The 23,188-nt window shown below is 40.0% G+C and overlaps 2 protein-coding genes and 1 pseudogene across 11 annotated transcripts in view; all 3 read left to right on the top strand.

The window, feature by feature from the left end:
- LOC113055102 (arf-GAP with coiled-coil, ANK repeat and PH domain-containing protein 3) overlaps positions 1 to 3,305 on the top strand; it is a 65,601-nt gene extending 62,296 nt beyond the window's left edge. For 3 of the 6 annotated variants that reach the window (XM_026221088.1, XM_026221087.1, XM_026221086.1), the window contains one exon: positions 1,000 to 1,356. In XM_026221088.1, coding sequence (XP_026076873.1) covers positions 1,000 to 1,187 — 188 coding nt within the window. In that variant the 3' untranslated portion in view covers positions 1,188 to 1,356. Of the gene's footprint in view, positions 1 to 999; positions 1,357 to 2,224 lie in introns of those variants that run through there. The other 3 variants (XM_026221091.1, XM_026221090.1, XM_026221089.1) reach the window with 3 other exon arrangements.
- Positions 3,306 to 3,776: 471 nt separating this feature from the next.
- LOC113055630 (ubiquitin-conjugating enzyme E2 J2-like) lies at positions 3,777 to 5,903 on the top strand (annotated as a pseudogene).
- A 1,346-nt stretch (positions 5,904 to 7,249) lies between these two features.
- LOC113055101 (homeodomain-interacting protein kinase 1-like) lies at positions 7,250 to 22,312 on the top strand. Of its 5 annotated transcripts, none has more exons than XM_026221081.1 (17): positions 7,250 to 7,600; positions 9,113 to 9,795; positions 12,081 to 12,454; positions 12,616 to 12,739; positions 13,754 to 13,873; positions 13,994 to 14,080; positions 14,170 to 14,354; positions 14,439 to 14,589; positions 14,664 to 14,850; positions 16,770 to 16,888; positions 17,139 to 17,273; positions 19,276 to 19,433; positions 19,517 to 19,669; positions 19,862 to 20,002; positions 20,145 to 20,359; positions 20,696 to 20,823; positions 20,904 to 22,312. In XM_026221081.1, the coding sequence occupies exons 2-17, from the start codon at positions 9,115 to 9,117 to the stop codon at positions 21,291 to 21,293; spliced, it is 3,348 nt and encodes a 1,115-aa protein (XP_026076866.1). In that variant the 5' UTR covers positions 7,250 to 7,600; positions 9,113 to 9,114; the 3' UTR covers positions 21,294 to 22,312. The 5 variants fall into 5 exon arrangements, with proteins under 5 accessions (XP_026076866.1, XP_026076867.1, XP_026076865.1 ...); XM_026221082.1 differs by having other exon boundaries at positions 7,251 to 7,600; positions 9,162 to 9,795; positions 19,859 to 20,002; XM_026221080.1 differs by having other exon boundaries at positions 7,252 to 7,600; positions 19,859 to 20,002.
- Positions 22,313 to 23,188: the final 876 nt, after the last annotated feature.

Genomic DNA, 23,188 nt, shown 5'->3' with positions numbered 1-23,188 from the left:
AATAATAATAATATTGGCTATTTCCAATCAAACAATCTCCCAGTCTGCAATTGGTCGACAAATAAATAGCCCCGCCCCCACACTCATGCTATTGGTTGAGCCACTGTTGATATGTCAGGCAGGTCAGATGCTTAAACAGAGCGATGTTTTGATAGATTGATAGTGTTTATGCTTTTCGGGGGATTCAATCTACAAATGCGTTACTTTGGACATGGAAAATATTCAAATATGGAAAACAAACCTACACACTTCACCTTTAAACTGGTAGGCTACCAAGCAAAGAAAAAAATCTTTTTAGTGCAAATTTGCATCTTAATAAAAATTAGCTTGGAGAAAGGAAAATGTAATTATACATGTTCAGTTTGTTGTTTTACGGAAACATTCGGCGAACTGAAATTTAGCTTGTAATGTCTGAGAAAAGAGACAGTGTTATAGAATAGATACTCGCCGACGAGGGGCCAGTTCAGTCGTTGTGTCTGGATGTGTTTTTAACAAAGCTGAACTGAAACATGCTTCTTAACTACTGTGCTGTGAATATGCTTTGACCTTTGAACTGTTCTGAACTGCTTGCTCTTTCGCTCTCTCTGTCTCTCTCTCTTTGTTGAGCTGTGGTTCTTGAGTTCAGACCTTTAACTCGTTTTCTCTCGCAACATTCAGTACAATCTGTTTTCACACTGTTAGATGACACTGTGTTTGGAGACGTTCTTGTATTGTTTGTACCACAGAAATCTCTAAAAAGAAGCCTGTCTTTTGAAACACTGACAAACAATAAAACAGACAAAGTCTTGAGCTTGTCTTGTCTTTCCGCTCTGCTCTTTCTTTCTTTCTTGGGACGCGCTCTGCATCCGTCTGAGATTCCTCACCAAACAGCTGTGTTTAAGGAATTTCGAAGGCTTTTGCAGACGGTGAAGTTTGGGGGCGGGGTTTGTTCGCCAATAATGCAGTTTTCCCAGTGTATTTCTTGTCATTTATGTTGTGATGCCAACATTGTCTTACTAGGTATTATTCCTCTCTTAGAAGCCAGCATTCCTGCGAGTCCATCGAGGGTAACGCGCAAGAGTTCACGAGTGAGTGACGTTACAGACTGTTCTCTGCTGGGTTCGGGTCTTTCACTTGTAATGGTGGTTACTTTACGGGTGTCTTACTTTAAAAGGTTACTGTGCTTATACTTGTGTGCTAATAAGTGACTGGCTCAATAAATCTTGAAAATGCTGCTCATCAATAAGGCCTCAGAGGAAACCTTATTTTTTTCTCACTTTTTCTTTCCACCAAATCACATTGGGTAGTTGACAAATTTCCTATGATTTTCCAACAATTTTAGTTTCAAATGTACACTTTATATGCATTTATAAAAAAATTGGGGGCTGGTAATATTTGTAAAAACATTTTTGAAACAAATCTCATATGCTTACCAAGGCTGCACATGTTTATGAAAAATACTGTTATATTTTGAAATATTACATTTATGTGATTTTCAGCATTCCAGTGTCACATGATCCTTCAGAAATCATTATAAAAGTAAAAAAAAAAATAGAATTAGAATTAGAAAACTAGATTTTTTTTTTTTGGAACAACAAAACATATACTGTACATTTTAATAAATTTAATGCATCAAGTATTAATTATTTGCAAGTATTAATTTTCTTAAAAAAATGTCACTGTCCCCAAACTTTTGCATGGTTCTGTATGTATATTTTATATTACACACATGACACCTATGCTTAAAAATAATTGTTACTATTAACTATAAGTTAAATTGTATATTTTTAATTCTGTTAACGGACACTATTTCTTTTCAAAAGTTCACTGTATTTAACTGTTTTCTCAAATAGTTACGTGTGCAATTTTTTACATTAAATAGAAATATTCCATATAGCCTCACAATCTAAGGACATAAAATCCATTGGTAAAAAATTGGTAAAAAAAAAGTATGGTTAAGTATAGGTTTTAGGTTAGGTATGATATGTCACATCACAAAACTACTGTCACTCAACATCTCATGTCAACTGCCCAATTACTGATTTAAAAACAAAATTGGGGAAGTTTTGCAGTATGCTGGGATATCATATGATGTTATGTTACACTACGTGAGATTATATATATATATATATATATTATTAGAATAATAATAAGTCAGTTCCTGGTGTTCCTGTGGGGCAGTAGCAACAGAACAGAGACCTGACTGGTGAATACTTGAAGTCTGCTAACTGGTTTCATTTTGCAGGCGTCACCACGTGCACTGTCATCTTTCGGCAGTTTCCGCACATGGATTTACACCCCTCCGAAACACTAACCAGCTGTCCTGCTGAAACCAGATGTCCTCAGAGACTGAGATTTTACCCATCTGAAAGAATAATATATGAAAATATGTAAAGGAAAAACTTGGGGATTGGTTTTAACATCACAGATTGATTTTTTTTTTTTTTTTTGATGTGGTCCTTTCCTAAGCCTCTGGATGGGATTTGAAGTTTTTATAGTTCTTTTATGTTACTTTAAAAGTTGTCATCCCTTGTGTGATTAAGCAGCTTTGGTTTCCAGGGTTTGCTTCCTGTAATGAATTAAAGAGAGATTTATTCTGAATTCTGTGAATCTGTGAATTTAAAGCATTATGTGAGTAAAACATTCATGGCACCATTCTGTAATATATCTATGAGGACAGTGACATCTAGTGCACTTAAGCGACACAGGGATGGATAAAATAGTTCAGGATTTATCTTCCTTGTTTTTTTGAAAATGCTTGAAGGATAACTTACATTTTGATATCAACAACTGGAATATGCACTGGCAGTGAAAGGGGTTTAGAAATATCACTTCCTGCAACAGCTTTGCGACTTCAACCATCGAAATTGGAGAGAACATCCAAAATAATGTTCAAGGAAGAATTTATGAAATGTTAATTTTTCATTATCACACTTGATTTTACATTTTTAGAATTTGATCAAATTTTTTTTTTTAAGTTTTATTCAAAAGTTCGATTTTTTTGACCTTTCAGTGGCCTCATTAAAAAAAAATAAAACATTTAATGGCTTAACAAACCATTTCATTTTCTTTCTCCTGTTGTCATAAGTTGGGGCAAGACATAATGCAAATGCTGTCTTATTTTATAATAGGTAGAGAGCCCTCATTTGAATTTTTGCTTCCTAAAATGATGGTTTATACCAAAATGAAAAAAGAAATAAAAGAAAGAAAGCCCGGTTATTGTCTGAAGGGTTTTTGAAAGGCTTTTGGCATTAGCATTTTATGAGACATGTTTACAATAAAGTGTGTCATTAAATATGTTGTCAAATAAAAAAACTTAAGTGATATTTTAAGTGTAATCTAAATCACTTTTGTTTTGATATCCAAATGTGTGCATATTTAAGATGTTTTTTTTGTTTGTTTTCTAAAAAAAGCACATTAATATTTGGTATATTTCCATATGGCAAACCGTCACTCTGATAAAAGGTAAGGAAAATGTTAGCTTACTACACTCCTTATGAAATCAAAAGCGAAACAGGAATGATGTTACCTTCATTTTCCCTTTCTCTTAAGTCACTTCAGAATTGACTGAAAGCAGGTTCACACACGAACCTGAGACAGGACACACACTCTTCACTCCTTCATCTGTTCAGAAATCACTCATGCGGAGAGTATGGGATCCATCATGTGCATCTTAATGCGTTACATTTAAAGTGCCTTTATAGATACACACACACACACACACATATATATATTTATATTGTGAAATGAACCTTTGTTCTGAATTCAAATCTCAAAATGGCCTCACTCATGATAAAATGTTCCCCAGGCATTTTATTGTTCGTGGCCCTGAGAAAACCCCTTATGAGGGTAAGCGTGAAGGCTTTCACTTGAATGAACTGTAAATTAAAGGCCTATTACTTGCAAGTATTATTTTTAAGTATGTGTAATGTTTATTTAAGGTGGCTACTATCACGGCAAACTGATATTCCCTAGAGATTTTCCTTTCAAGCCACCTAGTATTTATATGATAACCCCTAATGGGAGATTCATGTGCAACACACGGTAAGGTCAGTAACAGCGTATCAACAGAAACATTACTGTCCAGTCACTGCAGGCTGTGTCTCTCCATCAGTGATTTCCATCCGTCTGGTCTGTTTCTGCCATCCTCATCTCACTGCTGAGCTTCATGCTGGAAAACATCCCCACTCTGGGAAGCATAGAGACGTCTGACTTCACCGTATGTAGACTGAGAGCACAAACGTATTCTCCTGAATGTAAAGGCTGGCACCTAGAGAATATGTGACCTGCTCCTGGAAGGCCATTGTCCTGAAGAGTAAACACACCTGAAGCATTTCATCAAGGTCATTTATTGCAAAACTATTCTGTTTAAACCAGGAAACCTTGGTGTTCTCTTGGAAAACCTTTCAATTTTCTCGTAAAGAAAAAAAGAGAAAGAAACCTCGTTTTCTTAAAAAAATGTGCATTTTCCGCAAAACTATTTCATTTAATGGAGAAACTTTGCGTTCTCTAGCAAAACATTTGCGTTCATCAAGAAATGTTGCATTCTCTCGCAAAACATTTCTGTTGAAACCTTTGCGTTCCCCCCCAAGAAACTTTGATTTAGAAGAACATGCGTTTCTCTCGCAAACGTATTCCATTCAATAGAAATGTTGCATTCAAAACATTTATGTTCTCTTGCTAAATATTTTTTCACTTGCAAAACTTTTCTGTTTCCCTGTAAATATTCGCATTTTCTAGTCAAAAAAACAAAACTAAAACATGTTGAGTTCCCCCCTGAGAAACTGTGCTTTCTTTAGAAAAACTTGCTTTCTCTCGCAAAACTGTTTAGTTCAACTGAAAAACTTTGCGTTTTCTAGCAAAATATTTCTGTTTTCTTACAAAACGTTTCTGTTTCCCTGTGAAACTTTGCATTGCCTTGTAAAAAAAAAGTATCATTCCCCGAGAAACTTTGCTTCTTTAGTCAAACATGCGTTCTCTTGTAAACCGTTTCCATTCCCTTGTGAAACTTTGCATTTTCTCATTAAAAAAAATTTTGTGTTCCACTGAGAAACTTGATTGTGTAGAAAAACATGCATTCTCTTGCAAAAAAATTCCATTCCCCTGTGAAACTTTGCATTGACTTGTAAAAAAAATGTCTTGTTCCCTGAGAAACTGTGCTTTCTTTAGAAACTATTCCATTCCCGAAGAAACTTTGCATTTTCCTCCAATATCATGTTATTGCATTCCATAATATTCAACATATTCATTAGTTATTCCTTCTTTTTTTTATTTTGCATGTTTATCTGTCAGAAAAGACAGCTGTCTGCGCGGAGCTTGACCTACAACCTGAAGGACAGAGTTTTCTGTGAGCTATTTCCTGAGATTGTGGAGGGAAATCGGACTCTGAGAGAAGCTATAAACAAAACGTGTGTTCATTTAGTTATACGTACTAATGTTTTCTCCTTGACAGGAGATCAAGGTGAAGCAAAGGACTCAGAAAGACCTGAATGTGGTGATACAGCCTTGCTGGGCTCCAGGTTTGAGGCCTAGAGATGAGGACGTTGCTGTTATTCCTCATAACGGTTATGTGGCCCGACGACCCCCAGCACGTCATCAGCCAAAACTCAGGGGCGCACTTGCAAACTTGTGTGTTATAGCTGGCTTGGTTGTCTGTGTGTGCACAGTCAAGTTTGTGCTACATCATTAAGGCCAGGACTGAAAACTGACTTTAGTGACGTGACCTGAAATCTCTTTCTTAGGCGTCACTCTTTCTTTTAATCAAAGTGAAACAGTGTGTTTTCTGAAGTTGGCTTTGAGTGAAAGGCACGCTGAAATGAAACGGGGCAGTGTCTTCTCTTCTGTGACATGAGCTTTTGTGATGTTCTTGACTGATGGGCCAGACCAGTTCAAATGAAGAATCAACAGTCTGTTCAGCCCCTCATTATCTCTGCCACACATCGTTCACATCCTGTTTATTTTTAATTCAGTTCCTTGAACTTTCATAACAGTCACATCATGCCAAATTCTGCTTTCAAAATCATTTCCCAGCACTTATGGCTTGCTTAACGGGAAAGGTTTTGTAAATTCTTTGTAAAGTCCTACAGTCAGACATTGCAAAATTATTCATTATTTTTCTATTCCTAATTTATACTAGTCAATATATATATATATATATATATATATATATATATATATATATATATATATATATATATATATATATATATATATATATATATATATATACATTTTTTTTTTTTGCTGGATTAATGCTTCTGCCTGCAAAAAATAAATAAATAAAAATAAAATAAAATAATAAGAAGAAGGAAAATAAAACATTTTACCTTCTTTCTTTCAGATTGTGCAGGTTGTAACTTTCTAACAGATCTGACCCAAGACCGTTTGAATCTGAATAAAAAAGAAAGCAATTGATTAAACTCCATTTTGACAACTTTCATCATTAACACGACTACAAACCCTTACATTTAATACACTGGATCATTAGCAGTCATTTTGTTCATCGCTATTAGCCTTCAATAAAGAGTAGTTCTTGAATCAAATGTCTTTCTTTCTTTTTCATAGCTCTGGTTATGTAAGTGGACTTCTAAAACAAAGTTTAAACTCTTGCAATTTACTTCCTCTTTTTTTCCAATTTAATTTAAAACTTTTTTATAGCTGTTGGCTAAACAAGTCAACACAATAAACCACATTGGCCTAAAGTCAGACAAGAGTCTATTATATGGGCGTACATTTTCATGTTATTATGCATGTGTGTAATATTTGGTTGCCATGATTTTGCCAAGTAAGACATGTTCCTGGATCAACATCAACATTACTGTCCATAAATATAGACTTAACCCAGTCCACACCCCTAAACCTAAACCTATCCATAATATATTCCTAAAATCAGAGAGAAGTGATAGCTGAATAACTGACATTTCTTGAAAACTTGATTGGAAAGTTGTTCCAAGAACATGTTGTACTTGATGAAATCATGTTCACATAATATTTAGAGACATGATGTCTCGTAATGATGTTTTGTAAGCTTTTTATAATATTTATATATCAGTATTTCCGTATTTAATTGTTATTGTGTAAACGAACATGTTTAAAAAAAAACATCGAGATAGATAACTGGATTGGTGATTTGTTTTAAAGATGTCAAGGTTGTGCGTCAGTATGCGTGTCCAATAGTATCGGGAAACATGATGAGCAGGCCACGGTTTTTCCACAGATGTAGATGGTATTTCCCCGGTGGGCTTCAACAGCTGCTGATCTCAGTGCGTTACACAACGCGTGAGCCGTGTGCGCATGCGCAGTGCCGAGCCCGTTGCACAGGAAGCCTGACTGAAGCAGCTGATAGTCAGGCAGTGGATGTACCGGGGAGCACAACAGACCCTTTCTGCCCGGATTTTAAACAGGGCTTTTTAGTACAAGGACAGAAATCGACTATTTGATGAGCAGGTGCCCGGTCTCCCCTCTCAGCGACTGATGGAGCTGTATTTTTATCCCGATCGCGGTTTATTTTCGAGTTAACTGCAGGGCCGGAGCTGCTCACTAACAATGAAGGCCTAGAATCCAGATCCGAGGGATTTAAAGCTCTCCTCTGCCCAGACACCACGATCAACAACACGCGCAGGTATTAATATAGCACTAAACATCCATGATATATACATCCACATACGTGTCTTTAATTATACTAATGTAGAAAATAATGCGTTCGACTTTATTTTTATTTTATTTTTTTGTAAAGGAGGGTTGGTTTTGTTGAGGCTCCGATGATTTTGTTTGTTTGTTTGTTTTTTTTGTTCTGAGTTACAATGCTTTTTATTTTAAATATATTAACGATGCGTTATATTGTAACGCTTACTTTGACGATTGGTTGCCTAGTAGCAGACATATGATACAATGTAGCGAACTTATGACGTGTGCAGATTCGAGGACGTCGGCGCGCGTCACTCCGTTCAGAGTTTGCGATAATAATGTTCATATAGAAAGCAAAAATCATCGCGTTGTTTCCCCCTTTATTTGCTTCGCGACATTAGAGCAGTTTTCTCGAAAAGGGTGGAGTCGTTTGGTGGTTGTAAACATACAGCGGGGTGCTATCGCTTTTAAACTCTTATATCTGACACCTGACGACCAGCAACTGTGTGAAATATTTGATATTTCGATTGTGTTTTGACGAAAAGATTATTATTATTATTTCGATTTAAGTGTTGTAGATGCGATGTTCTGCTTGCAGTCGGTATCTCTGAATGTTCTTTTGTGAATCCATCCGGGGTTTCACACAGACAGACAGACCCTCAATCCACACACAGGATAGTAAATAATAATACATATGTAAATAAATAAAATATTTGATTTTACCGGTCTGAACTGTCCTTGAAATCCCTTGGTGTGCATCGATAATTCAGATACGAGACCAAACATTTCAAAATTGAACTGCCTTTAGATGTTCGACTTGCAGTATTTCTACTATAAAATTACTCGTATTATATATTGAGAGATTACAGATAATTTATAGATGTATAGCTTTATTTCAGTTATAAAATAATTCATATATCACAGTTTTTTATCACAATTGTGTTACATTAATTATACTTGATTTAAATTACAATAAATAAAATCTTCTATATCTTGAATTCTGACAGGATAAAAAAAAAATCTTTCTGAGTCCCCTCCAGTTCTGTTATGCGATTAATATGACGGGCTCAGTTTTATAGATTAGTAATCTGTGCATGTTTTGTCTGCAGGGTCACAGATTATAATGAAATTGTTTGCAAGTTTTAAGAAGAGAGATATTTTTCTTCACTTTAAGTGTGCTTTTTTGTAGTAACAATCAACACCAGACAAACAACTTACTGAATTTTTCGAATGTAATATTAAAATGTGGTTATTTGATCAACACGGCAGGATTTTCTCTCTTAAGGCTGTAGAGATATTTTACTACATGGAGCTGACAGTCATTTCAATATCATTCTCAAGTCTCCATACATGATTAGTTTAAGTGAATGCTAGATTTGTCAGTATTAATTATAAATATTTAACTCATTATCTGACTTCATTCAATCATGCTGAGATATCAGCATTGCCATCTTTTGTGTTCTTTCTGAATTCATCAAAGCCGCACACGTTTATTCACTATTTGCAGGCATGGCTTCACAGCTGCAGGTTTTCTCCCCTCCGTCTGTGTCTTCCAGTGCCTTCTGCAGGGTGAAGAAAATGAAAGTGGAGAGCTGTGCTTGGGATGCTTCCAGTGAAGCGTACAGTTCTGTGGGTCAGTACAGCTTCAACCCCGCTGCGGGCCTCCCTTTCGGCACCTCCGGCCTGATCTTCCCCCCAGCGTCCCGGGGCCAGGTGGTGGTCCGTGCCGCAGACAGCACCGGGAGCCTCCCGCGGGGGTCCAGTCGCAGAACATCTCACAACGCCCACCACACAGAGTCGCAGTCCTCCCGCGGGCACAGGTACGGCGTGAAGAGGAAGCATGAGGAGGTGGAAAGCTCTGGAGGAAGCGGCAGCGGCAGCGTTCAGATCCTGGAGGAGCTCTCGGCTCCTGCTTTCTCCACACGTACGGGAGGAGCGGGAACCACCGCCCAGTCCATCCCCCACTCGGCCCCCACCACCAAAAGCAGCAGCTCCAACGGGGAAGGGGACTACCAGCTGGTCCAGCACGAGATCCTCTGCTCCGTCTCCAACAGCTACGAAGTTCTTGAGTTTCTCGGCCGGGGCACGTTCGGGCAGGTGGCCAAGTGCTGGAAAAGAGGAACTAATGAGATCGTGGCCATCAAGATCCTGAAGAACCATCCATCGTATGCACGTCAGGGACAGATCGAGGTATGTTATGATGGTATCTACGTTTCTGGGTTTTTGTTTTCCAATCTCGGGGGTTATCACCTTATCAAGATTTCACCGTGTTTCGTTTCCGCCTAATTTTGCTGCAGACTGCAACTGGCATGCCTTTTTTCTTCTACTTTCACTTACTCCATGATGAAACTAAATATGAATTTGCCCTTGTTTCCCCTCAAGCTAATAGGGTTAATAAGTAAATGACATGATGCTAATTTTGTCCTTTCTGTCGGTTAATTTATTCAGTGATATTACAATTTTAATTTCATACGGTGCCTTGAATACTGTTATCATATAATAAGCCTGTGTTGTTTTAATTTATGAATTAAATTAATTTTGAGATTTATTTATTTGGAAGGGTCATAAAGGCAAGAAGTAAAGTTTTATATCTTTTGAAACGTCATGAGGGTGAGTGAATGATGACTGTTTTCATTTTTTCGGTGAATTAACCCAACTGATCACTATATATGACTGGGTCGCTAATCGCATTCTAAACCGCTAACAGACGAGTCCCTACCAGCAGAGAGCACCATTGAGTCACATGCAAACTGCGGACCTAAAATCACCCGATTCGAAGCAAATCAGTCAAACAGGATTAGTTATTTTGTGTGTATGTAAATTTATTTTTACTTCACGTTATCTGCAATATTTATGGTCTTTTTGGGCAGGATAAGCGATAGGGCTGGGTGATATATCTAACGATATGATCATGCGCATCTAGTCAGCAAATCAGGTTCCATGATTACCGCTAAATCGTCATCATCTGCTTTCAAATGGAGAAGCATTTAATAGAAAGAGCTTTTTAATAAGTAACATTATGGGAAATTCCCGACATTAAAAAAAAAAAACACGTTTAAATGCCTAGGCTATTTGCTTTGTAAGAATTTACAGAGATACTTCAGATTTAAAAATGCTGACTTGTTAGATTGTTTTCTCATTAAATTTGTAAGATTTCTAATTAATGAAATATAATGTATGGTATTACTAGGGAATACCAATAGGGCGGCGCGGCGGCTTCACTTTCATGACGCTATGAGCAGTCTAGTTCTCTATTATAGATCAGTGATTAACCCTATAGTTTGGCAAAATGTATTACTATTGAAACCATAAACTGATATTGAACTGAAAAAACATTCGTCCATCAAATTAATGGTGTATTGTGTAACCAACTTGCAGAAAAAAAACAAAATGGGACATGATAGAGGAGGCCTCTGCAGACGCTTTTGACTAAAGATGTGGTTGCAAAGGGGAAATTTTGCATGCAAAAAAAGGTCAGATGTCTATTGTCAATAGTGTAGATGTATGAAACAGCTCAAACCAAGCAGCTTCTGTTGGTCAGGGCAACCAATTGAGCCATTGTGAAATTTGCATGGGGAATTCTTTTGCTCTCATGCAAAATGTGCTTTTAAAATGACTGTTTTAAAATGTGACCACAATTGTCAAGCACAGCTATGATATATTAGACAAAGAAAGGTCAATTGCGGGTGTAAAATGTCATGTGGTCTGCCTTACATTTTGTAAAAGATTATTCATATGAAGCCAACATGAATACAAAGATTACTTTCTAAAAACCTGATTGTTTTCAGATTTTCTTTGTGGATGCTCTTATTTGTAATTGGCACTTAAAGTGCCCCTATTATGGGTTATGAAAGGTTCAGATTTTGGTTTTGGGAGTCCCAACAACAGGATGACATGCATGCAATGTCAAAAAACACTTTTATTGTAAATAAAATATACTTAAATATGTTTTTATCTTACTTGCTCAATGACCCCCAAACGATTCACTCAACAATCCATTCTTCCAAACCCCGTCCTGTGTGTGACGCTAATCTGTGGTGATTGGTCGGATTGGTCTAATTTTCATGTCATTATGACTGTGATGCCCGATAAAGCAGTGTTTGTGAGCGCAGTGCTGCTTTGTTTTACAGTGTTACTGATGAAACCGCTATTTTTACCGCTCCAAAAGCACCACCTAGTGGCAAAGAATGAATTTGCATTTTCATTCAGACCAATGAGAAAAAGACCAACAAGTGGGCGGGGAATATATGCTAATGTTTCGTGTTGACTTCAACATAAAATGCTTGGGATTCGTTTTAAAAACGACTGTTTTCAATGATTCAGAGTCGACTCTTTCTTTTAATAGACGGTAACTTTATAAATGATGCACTTTCAGATTTAAAACTCTGCAGGATGTTGTCATTCACTTAGAGCTGTGTTACACACTGCATGAAAGGACATTTTCAAAAATAATAGCACTTTAATATCTCTCCTAGGTGAGCATATTGAACCGGCTCAGCGCGGAGAATGCTGACGAGTTCAACTTTGTCCGCTCCTACGAGTGTTTCCAGCAAAAGGGCCACACGTGCTTGGTGTTTGAAATGCTGGAGCAGAACCTTTACGACTTCCTGAAGCACAGTAAGTTCAGCCCGCTGCCCCTAAGACACATCCGGCCCATCCTGCAGCAGGTGTCCACGGCCCTGATGAAGCTGAAGAGCCTGGGTCTCATCCACGCTGATCTGAAGCCTGAGAACATCATGCTGGTGGACCCCATCCGACAGCCCTACAGGGTAAAGGTTATCGACTTCGGCTCAGCCAGTCACGTCTCCAAAGCCATCTGCTCAACTTACCTTCAGTCTCGCTACTACAGGTGAGCAGTTATCTGTATTGTACATGCTTACTGATCACACATCCCACAGTTATGAGATTATGATGTTGTAATAATCACCCGTTTAACTCCTAAACGCGTTCATAAAAGAAAGAACCTACGTGCATAGATTATGATATTTTTCTTCTGCTTTTTATCCTCAGAGCCCCTGAGATCATCCTTGGTCTGCCGTTCTGCGAAGCCATCGACATGTGGTCCCTGGGTTGTGTGATTGCAGAGCTCTTTCTGGGCTGGCCGCTATATCCAGGAGCTTCAGAATATGACCAGGTCACACATGTTATGTCCTTGTTATTATCAGGAATAATATTAGCTCTCACCTCTCTCAGTTCGATCTAGGGTTGCACGATGTGTCGTATAAGCATCGATATCGCGATGTACGAATCCACGATAGTCACATCGCAGGACGTGCGATGTAGGCTGTCGTAGTTGATCCGTTATTCATTAACTGTATGGGCCAGCTGCTCCCCGGCCCTTGATGAATGTGATTTGCGGATTAATTACACCGCTTAACCATCATAGAGTGCAAGTTTATAATTTGCATGTGTTTTTAAGTCATGTCAGTTTAACAGGGCAGAGAGAGCGAGAGAGAGAGAGAGAGAGAGCGCGTGCGAGAGAGAGAGAGAGAGAGTGCGCGAGAGAGAGCCCCGGCTTCATGCTCAGCGTCTTCAAACAAAATGAGCGCTGTCCACTGTCTTGCTCTCTCTCCCTCGCGCATATTAATCAATTGACACGATGGTGTCGATGTTTAAATCATTTAAAGTGAAAATGTAAGTGTGCTCACCCCATTTTTGTTTGTATGTAAAAATTAGATTAGATTTCATATCGCAATATATATCGCAGAAAAATAAAATATCGCAATGTCATTTTTTCCCAATATCGTGCAGCCCTAGTTCGATCTCAAATGGCTTTCAAAGGAGCTCTACAACTGTATATTGTCTTTACTTGTCACCTTAGTTATGTGTCTGTGTCACTTCATGCAAGCGCTATATGTTGTGATCAAGTAATACTTTTATGATTGTGACATGTACAGTCTTTCACGCCAGACTGTAAGAGAAATTGTAGCCAAGACATCTAGCCATGATTCAGCATTGACAGCCGGTCGCACATCATACGCAAGTTTAAAAACCTAGCATCTAACATCGCCAAGACCATTAATTGACTGTAGCCTATCAAAGACTGAATGACTTTAAACCAGCAGAAATCATTCATGATCCCAGAAATGTACACGCAATCCTCCGACTCCTTGTACTAACCTTGACCTTTCCCATTTCCCCCCTCCAGATTCGGTACATTTCTCAGACACAGGGATTGCCTCCTGAGTATCTCTTGAGTGCTGGCACAAAGACAAGCCGCTTCTTCAAGAGAGGACCAGACTCCAGCTACCCACTGTGGAGGATAAAAGTCAGCACCTAGTTCTGTGTTTTCTTAAAAACACAAGTAACACTGAATGACTGAATAGTTTCTTATTCAAAAAAAGGTTGGTTAATACTGAACTAGACTAAGACCTGTGTATTTTTCTAGACCCCGTCTGAGCATGAGGCCGAAATGGGCATCAAGTCAAAAGAAGCGAGAAAATACATCTTCAATTGTTTAGATGACATGATGCAGGTAATTTAGAAATCCATGCATGGGATGGAACGTGTCATCAGTTTAATAGATCAGTCGAACCCTTTCTGATTGCACTGATTGGTTTCCAGGTCAATCTGCCGACTCATTTAGAAGGGACGGACATGTTGGCGGAGAAGGCGGACCGCCAGGAGTTGATTGACCTGTTGAAGAGGATGCTGAGACTGGACGCTGATAAAAGGATTACGCCCACAAAGACCCTGGCGCATCCGTTTGTGACCATGAGCCACCTGCTGAACTTCCCTCACAGCTCACAGTACGTCCTTTCCAAGACTTCTAGAACTGGTTAATTTGAAGAAGTGCATTTTAAATTTGCTCTCGTATCATATGTTTTTTGTAGTGTGAAGTCGTGTTTCCAGAACATGGATATCTGCAAGAGAAGGAACGGTAGCTTTGACAGTGGGAAAGCCCTGTTTGCTGCTAACGCTGTTCCTGGAGCTGCAGGAAACCTGACGGTGACCTTCAGCAGCCAGCTGAACCAGCACAGCCAGGTGAGGGGAAAACCGCCGGGTTACAAATGATCTGGATTCCCATCAGTCTTTAACGTTGCTGTACATCTCCTCAGGTTCCTTCTGCTGCTGGAGCCGTTCCTCTCCTTAACTACCAACCGGCTCTTTACCAGCAGGCCACCATTAACATCCCAGGCCTGGCCCAGCCCAGCATCCCCCTGCAGACCCGTCCCACTCAGCTGTGTGCTCAGACCGAACCTTTCCAGCAAACCCTCATCGTCTGCCCCCCCACCGCTATCCAAGGTGAGCTGGAGCAGGGTGCATTTTGGGTGATTTATGTCCTTTCGATGAGCCAGACTCCATCCACTTGTAGTTAAAGGTGCCATCTGTAATGTTTGGCAAAAAAAATCAAGTCATACTCCACATTCCATACCAGATGGGGGCAGCATGCCTCAATAAAGTGAATTGGTCTACTCTAGAGTAACAAACGAGAAACGGCATAGTCTCTATGCTCCGCCCCTACTTTCACAACAACACTACAGCCATAGCCCAAGCCTAACTGTGCGTTCACACCGCCGGCGTCGAGAGCGTCAAAAATCGCTCTTGCCGCTCTGCTCACGACGCTGCAGAAAGATTTGTGAGCGATCAGACGCTCTGACGTAGATCGAATGCTTATTTTGTATTTAAAGCGGCCGCAAAGCAAACAAGCTTGTTGATCTCGTGCAGATTAACCACAGGGAGTTATAAGTTAACCTCATTAAATATTGTTGTGGACGAAATATTAGGATCCTTTACTTAAAATGAACAATCTCAGACACCTTGGTCCACGTATCACTTTTAATTAATTTTTTAAAGTGCCAACTCTCAAGCATTCACCGTGAGACACACACAATTGACTCTTTTCACACGCTTTCACGCCACACATCAATTTTTTCACGCACAGAAAAACCACGAAGCAAAGAAGACACGTAGATCAACCGACTAGACAGAGCAGGTTAGTTATGATATAATAAAATGGGTAATGTTAAGTTATAGCTAGCTAATTATCAAACGCAGCTACGGTTACCCATCGCTAACATTAGCACGTTTATCGAACAGCCTTCGATACATTTCTATGTTATAACTTCCCGAAAACAAATACACAAACATATAAAACAAACTTCTAGTGAAATACTAACAGCATCTAACTTAGCAATGCAAAAGAAATGTTGCAAGTTCGGAGTCGAACCTCATTTCTTTCAGGTCCATCAGTTGTCTCCAGCGATTAAAAGCAGTGCTGATGTTTACTCTGGTTCGGCTCCTTTTCTTATCGGATTTGATTTGTGATTCCGAGCGCTGTTGTTTCCCTGTAGCGGGTGGTGGTCTCTTGCCAAGGGCTTCAGTCATCCTTTCTCTCTCTTCCCTGAACTGAAATGAACTAGTGGGCTGTACTTTCCACATGATTGACATCAGGTTCAGGCACGCCGACAAGCCGTGCGAGTTATTAGTGTATTGCAGGTTGGCTGGTGGATATGTTGCCCGCAAACCGCCTCCCATGGCCGAAACTGGTATTACGACACCTGTCGGGCCGGGGCTAGTAATGCTAATGCTAATTAAGGTTGCTATCTCTGCAGCACGATAACTTGACATTTTTTTAATGACATCGTCGCCCTTATTTCTTCTCATTCTTTTAATGCCTGTAGGTCATGTTATGGATATTTTTACCTCAATTTTTGCATATGGCACCTTTAATACATCGGTTAACTATTTTATTGATGAATATCCGGTCTCTGAGATATTAAGCTGGCATGCACGCAGTTAATTTTGGACTTATTTGATATTTTATTTGTTTATGGAAGTAATAACTGACACCCAAAAATTGCATTTGCTCATCCTGTCTTCCAACAGTCTCAAAAATACTTTATGGATTTAATTGTCGCTCAATCTACCAATCTTTTTGCTGCTGACCTTCGATAATTTAACCACAAATTTCTTAAACATCATGTCTATTTCATTTCTATTTGCTAAAATGACCATGTTTTTTTTCCCTGTTCTCTTGTTGCGCCCTCTACTGTTCGGACTTGAATTTGTATTTATTTTCGCTTGAGTCATTCAGAATTTGTTTCATGATTGTTTTGCTATTAGTGCAAGATGTTTTACAGTTGATTATTAATGCGATACGATAATGCAAGGCTTTCCCAACCTTGAAAAACACTCACTTTTTTTTTTATTTTTTCTTGAAGGGCTTCCATCTTCTAATAAAACCTCTAGCTATCCTGTCCGGATGGAGAACGGTGTTCCCGTTGTCCAGCAGAACCAGTCCACGCAGCCGCTTCAGATTCAGCCCAGCATGCTGACGCAGGTAAGACATGCAGCACATTGTTTGTGGAACGGTGGCATAATATCTAACGCTGACGGTCCATCACTGCAATCCGATGAACTGAAGAGGAAACGTCAGTCCTTAAAGTCTGCATGGACAGCTGTTCGGCTGCTGGCAAGTGCCTGTAAATGGCACGTGAGCTCACAGCCTTGTACCCCTGAGCTGAGTCTGACCTTATGTCTAATCTTTCCATGATTTTTGCCCTTTCCCTCCATGGCGCCCCCCTCCACAGGGCTCCTGCACGCCTCTGATGGTGGCCACGCTGCACCCTCACACAGCGGGAGTGGCGTCCCAGTACCCTCTGCCCCTGGCACTGGGCTGTGGGGCAGGAAGGCCTGCCCTGCTGGAGCAGACAGCCACAGTGCTGGTAAAGAGAGTCCCACCCAGCGCTCTACCACTAACATCAGCATTTCTCATTGACCCTCTTCCTCTCTTGGGCTCTTTCCAAAATCTTGCTTAAATGCATCTTTCCTTCTAATCCTAGTCTCATTCTGGTCTCTCTGTTATAGACCATATCTTTTATTTCTTTCGGATCACTCTTTGATATTTTTTTTATTTTTTATCCCTTTTTGATATTTACTTATGTGTCTTTTTTTTCTCAGATCTCTCTTTGATAACTTGGGATCTTCTTTAATCTCTTGGTTATCGTTTTTTTTATTCATTTTTTGATCTTTTTGTTGTTGTGTTTGTTTGTTTGTTTTTCAGTGACACTTTGATCTTTAGTCCGATAACCACATTTTTTTCTTATCTCTCCTTTGATCATTCTGGATCCTCTTTGAGCTTTACTGACCTTTTTGCCATATTTAGTTTTTACATCTCTTTTTTTTTCTGATATCTCGCTTTAATTCTTTTTATGGTCTTGAATAGTTTTTATTTATTCTCCCCATCTCTGTTTTTATTTTTGACCCCTATCATTTTCCTTTCTGAGTTTTTCCTATCTTTTTTTCAGCTCTTTTTTTTTAATCATCCCTTCTGTTTTTAAACGTTCTTTTTTATCTTTCTCTCTCTCTTCTCTTCTAATCTTTCTTTCTGCTAGGCCTGTCACGATAACAAGTCTTTGATGTGCAATATATTGCCCCAGAAATAATTGCGATGAACAATATTACTTTCATTTTAAGACCATTTTATGCAACTTAATATATAATCATAATATAAAAGCATAATAATGCAAGAAGGCCAGCACACTTTCAAGTGACGAAAACTTTTAATTCTTAAGAATATTTTGAACATGGAAATTAAGTATCAAAATATTAGATACCTCAAACTTGAATAAATAGTAAATAAACATTTTCTAACAAAATAATGCAAAGTAAAAAGTTGGAAAAAGAAAAATTCACAAAGAAATTGTATGGAGATTTTCCCCTGCCCTTTTCTCTGTAAATTAAGGGTGCACTGTATTGCTGAAAAACACAAACATAAGAATCATTTTCTTAAATTTGAGCTAGCACCAACAACATTGTGTTATGTACAAAAAGCTGCAAAAGACACTGGTGCAAGTGGAATACAATAAACATGGTGACATCACTTTTAATATAAATATAATGGGCGTCACCAAAAATGATTGAGGTCACGTACACACATTGTGCCATGAGACGATGTATTGATTATTGCGAAAGGGGCCTACTTTTTGCCTGTTCTCTCCTCTTTCTCCATCTCAGTCCGTCCCTCGTCATTCTCTCTCCGTGCAGGTCTGCTACAGGCATGGGAGGCATGTGCTGACTCTTCTGTGCTTTGCTTGCAGCTCATTGTTGTGTGAATATATCCCTCCTCCCAGCCCCTCCTTCTTCCCTCAGGGGAGGACACTGACCTAGTCTACAGCTCAAAAACACTCACAGCCGTGTTCCTCTCCCTCTCATGGCCATGTCTGTCCGCAGGTTACTCTAGTGCTGTCCATACTGGCATGGCACCTCTTTTGGCCAGTTTTGCACACTGTCTTCTGACTATTTAACAGCCATGATTTTTCCCAACAGGTTGCTGGACTGCTCTTTCCTTCCCCCATCTTTAATTTTATAACGCTTGTGTATGATTTATGCATGCCGTGCTTGTCTTGGCTTTTTAAAATCATGCGAAATGGCATCTAATGCTCCGGGAGAGAGTTGCATATTTTGTGTTGTGCGTTGATGGATTATTTTAGTATTATTTTCTCTGTGTCATTGTGTGCATTGATGTTACATCAGCATGTTAGCTGGAGTTCTTGATCATTCTGGCATGGCACACATGTTTAATTTAGGATTGAATGGCCATATATGCATCAGTGTCACTCATTGTGTTGGTGCAGGATTGGTCATGGCTGTTTTTATCTACTGCTCATTTGCCAGTGTTTTTCCGAGTGGCAGTGTCACTAAAGCGTATATTCTGTCGTACTCCAGCAGGCCTGGCCGGCGGGAACCCAGCAGATCCTCATACCCTCCGCGTGGCAGCAGGTGCCTGGCATGACCATCCACAACCCCAGCCACCAGCCCACAGTGACCGAATCTCCTCCGGAGACCCTACTGTCCCAGACCTCTAAACAGACTTCAAGCTGGAGGTGAATGTTTGGGAAGAATCGTAAACGTTCATTATAGCGTGTTTGCATGTGCTCGATACTGATTGGTTGGCTGTTTCCTGCAGGGCGTCTCGCAGCGGTCAGCACAATGGCGTCGTCCAGCAGAACCCACACATCCTCGGCGGCCTCAATCTTTCTCAGTCTCTCAGTCGAGGAGCGTCTACAGTCACACGGTCTCAGAACAAGAGGAGCAGGGTCTGTTGTGACACTGGAAGCAGGTATTGGCACATTCACTTATAACACTATTATATTATTTTTGTTTGGTGTGCTATTTAAAAAAAAAAAAAAAAAATCGAATAACATGATGTGATAAACTAATGCGAGGACATACATTAGGTGTCCAGATGCTGTTTGAGGGTGATAAATCTCTCCGTTTTCTGTCTGTCTGTCTATTTCTGTGTTCCCAGCAGTGCTCTGGTGGGCTCTCAGTCGCTCAGTGCTATTCTCCCTCAGCCCATCATCATCTGTGACACCCCGAGTCCTGCTGTCAGCGTCATCACCATACACAGCGACTCTGAAGACGAGGACGACAGGAAGTTCCACCCTGCTAGGTGAGTGAGGTCACTTCCTGCTGTGATCTGCACATACGCAACACAAAGCAACACAAAGTTTGAGGTCAGAAAGATTTCCAAAAACAAATTAATAATAATGTTAATACTACTGTTATTCTGGGGTTTTTTTTGTTTCTGGCAGCTGTGGCCCCAGTCACAGGACTAATGTGATCAGCTGTCTGACCGTTCACGATTCGGACTCCTCCACTGCCAGTCCCCTGTCTCCCAAACCCCAGAGCGGTCACGCGGGGGTCCAGTCCTCACGACTGTCCAAATCCCTGGCAGCGGAGGCTCCATCTGTGAAAGCTCAGCCGGTGGAAAACTCCATATCAGCCAAACTTCCCCCATCGGCTGTAGGTGAGTATTAACTGATGTCCAATGTGTATCCGCTGGAGCTTGGTCAGCAATTCTGGTAACATTTTAGAAAAGGTTACACATGTTAACTATTAACTACGACGTTTCTCTCAATAAATTCTTAATTTGCTGCTTATTAATAGTTAGTAAGGTAGTTGTTCGGTTTAGGTATTGGGTAAGTTTAGGGATGTAGAATAAGGCATTAATATGTTCTTAATTAGCACTAATACATGGCTAATATTCTAGTAATGTGCATGCTAATAAGCAACTAATAGGTGTTCTCTATTCTAAAGTGTTACCACAATTCTTTATAAAAGGAATGTGTCACGTATGTTTCAGGTCTTGCACAGAATTACTACATGAAGCCTAAGAGAGCCGCGGCCACAAGGCAGCCGAGCAGCTCAGGAGAGAGCGTCAGTGACCACCTACAGGAGCCCAGCAGATCTCAACCACTGAACCTCAGTCAGGTGACTGCTTCTGTGCATGCTCCGTGCCGCAGTGTATCAAAAAGAACGTGTGGTTCAGTTTCCTGTTTTCCTTTTTCCAGACCACTGTCTCCTCGTCCCAAGAAGCATCCGGTGGCTCATCCTCCCTGCGCCGACAGCACACCTACCCACCAGCCTCGACTCGTTACGGTCTCCAGGAGGCTTCGTCGTTCACCAGCACCCCCAGCCTCTACACCTACCCCACCCCCGCGTCCCACATGGAGCACCTGCTCGTACAAGGCTCCTCCCCCTCCGTGCTGGCCCCGCCCTCTAGTCACTATGCAGCCAGTCTTATCCCAAAGGACTCCATTGGAGGCGTGGTCCACGGACTCTCCGCCCACTACCAGCAACATTACTCCACCCATCCTTACACCAGCACCACTAGAGGAGGCGGGGCTTACAGCGGGTATCAGCTGAGCCCGCGGAGGGTCCCTCAGTACCCCTATATATGACACAAACAGGCTGTGGCACGACACACATGCCGTCAACTGCTGCAACTGGTTTGAGCTGTCCTATTTATGTTTTAGAAATCTATCATGTCGTTTTGCATCTGTTTGCCGAGAAATCCAGTGTTTATTTTCTTGGCCCGAGGAACGCTGACGTGTTTTTAATTCGTAAGCAATAGCGGAATAATGCTGACATAAAGGAACAGGGATCGCAACGCCGTAGATTTGTCGGTTCAACTAAAATCCTTTTACACTAATCCTTGACTCGTTTATACTGCAGTTTGTTTTTAGATTCAGTGTCGTGTTTTTGTTGTCGTAGGATCTTATGTTTTTAAGTTATGTTTGATCGTGAAGCTGACTGGTTCTCAACCACTTCACCGGAAGGTCGAGATGTGGAAAGAGGAAGAAAAAAAAGTTATGTGCCCTAATCGTATTGTTATTTAAGTTAGCGCTATATGTTAGTCAAATCAAAGTCTTGGTAGAATCGTAGAGTGTATGTTGTGAGGAATATCAGTGGATCTAAGGAGTAACATCAACTTCACATCAATTTTATTTTATTTGTATTTTTTTAGCTAAAATTGTTTAATGATGTCAATACTCTCATTGGAGAACAGGTGTGGGGAAAGATATTTAACAGAAGAGCTGGGATGTCAAAGCCAATGAAAATGTGATGCTACTTCCAGAAACCATAATTGCACACCGATGATTGGTTTTCTGATATTAAGTGTGCTTTATTTGCAGCATTTCTAAGTAGTCTGCTTATCAAACTAGAGAACACCAAATATGTGTCTGTGTCAGACTCCGTGATCTTTGAAAATGCTCGAAACGACACTGTGACGGACCTCTACGGTCTTGTTCTGGTCTCAATAACAGGACGTGCCTTGACATTCTCTCCATGTTTGGCAGTGTTTTTGAGTTCAGAGAACATTTAGCAAGTACTGTACACATTTTCTAATGTCAAGCCACAATGGAAAAAAAAAAAACACCTCCGTTGTAATGCCATCAAATAAACAAACATCAATTGAGTTTTTTGTGTCTTGCTGTGTTTTTAGCTTTTCTTTCTTCTCTATCCCAGTTGTCTAGACAGCACTATCTTTTTGCACACCCATTTCCAGACAATCCAGTTTAAGACTTTAAGCTTCAGATGTGATCATACTGATGAAAACTACATTCCCTCACAGGAGAAAATAAATAGTCTGATTTCCATGTGGTACAGCAGCATTTCAGAGAAACTGACAATGAACCCTGATAGCACACGTACATCACCGATACCTCTATTTAAATCTGCAAGATGTTTTTTTTTTATTAGTGTGTTTTCTCATCTGCTATAAGTATATAGGACGTTTTCTATCAGATGTCAGAATGCATGTAATACTAACATCTAAGAAGATGTCTATCAGATGTTTGTACACACCAGGTGCTTTCCAGATTAAGTGATCTTTAACGGAAATACGTATGCTATCTGGGAACTGCATCTAAGAGAGAGAAAAAATAAAGGCTTTCTGGTGTTTTGTGTAAATAAACTAGTAACTATAATCTTGCCTTTAATTGCAACCTTGAGTCAGCTAGCAGAAGTTATTAATACTCCACCACATGATATGGCTAACAACCTTAATATATGATTTAACAAATGTGGTTCAAACAACAAGAGATATACCACAATATTACTACGGTTTACATCGTACTGTGGAAGTTAAAGGGACAGTTCACCTTAAGTTGCTGGTCCCAAAAACAAAACAAAAAAAAACTATGCAGTTCAACGGGTACCAGCAACTGGAGAACTGTCCCTTTAAGCAGCGAGTTTCGTCGGTGTACGGAAAGGCATCGTTCACATCCAAGGGGCAAGGAACTCGACCGGAAGTTGAAGTCGGGTGGGGGCTGCCATCTTTTAGCAGAACTTC

The sequence above is a fragment of the Carassius auratus genome, chromosome 36 (genome assembly GCF_003368295.1).
Source record: "Carassius auratus strain Wakin chromosome 36, ASM336829v1, whole genome shotgun sequence".
Taxonomy (NCBI): Eukaryota; Metazoa; Chordata; class Actinopteri; order Cypriniformes; family Cyprinidae; genus Carassius; species Carassius auratus.
This window is presented reverse-complemented; position numbering and strand designations above follow the sequence as displayed.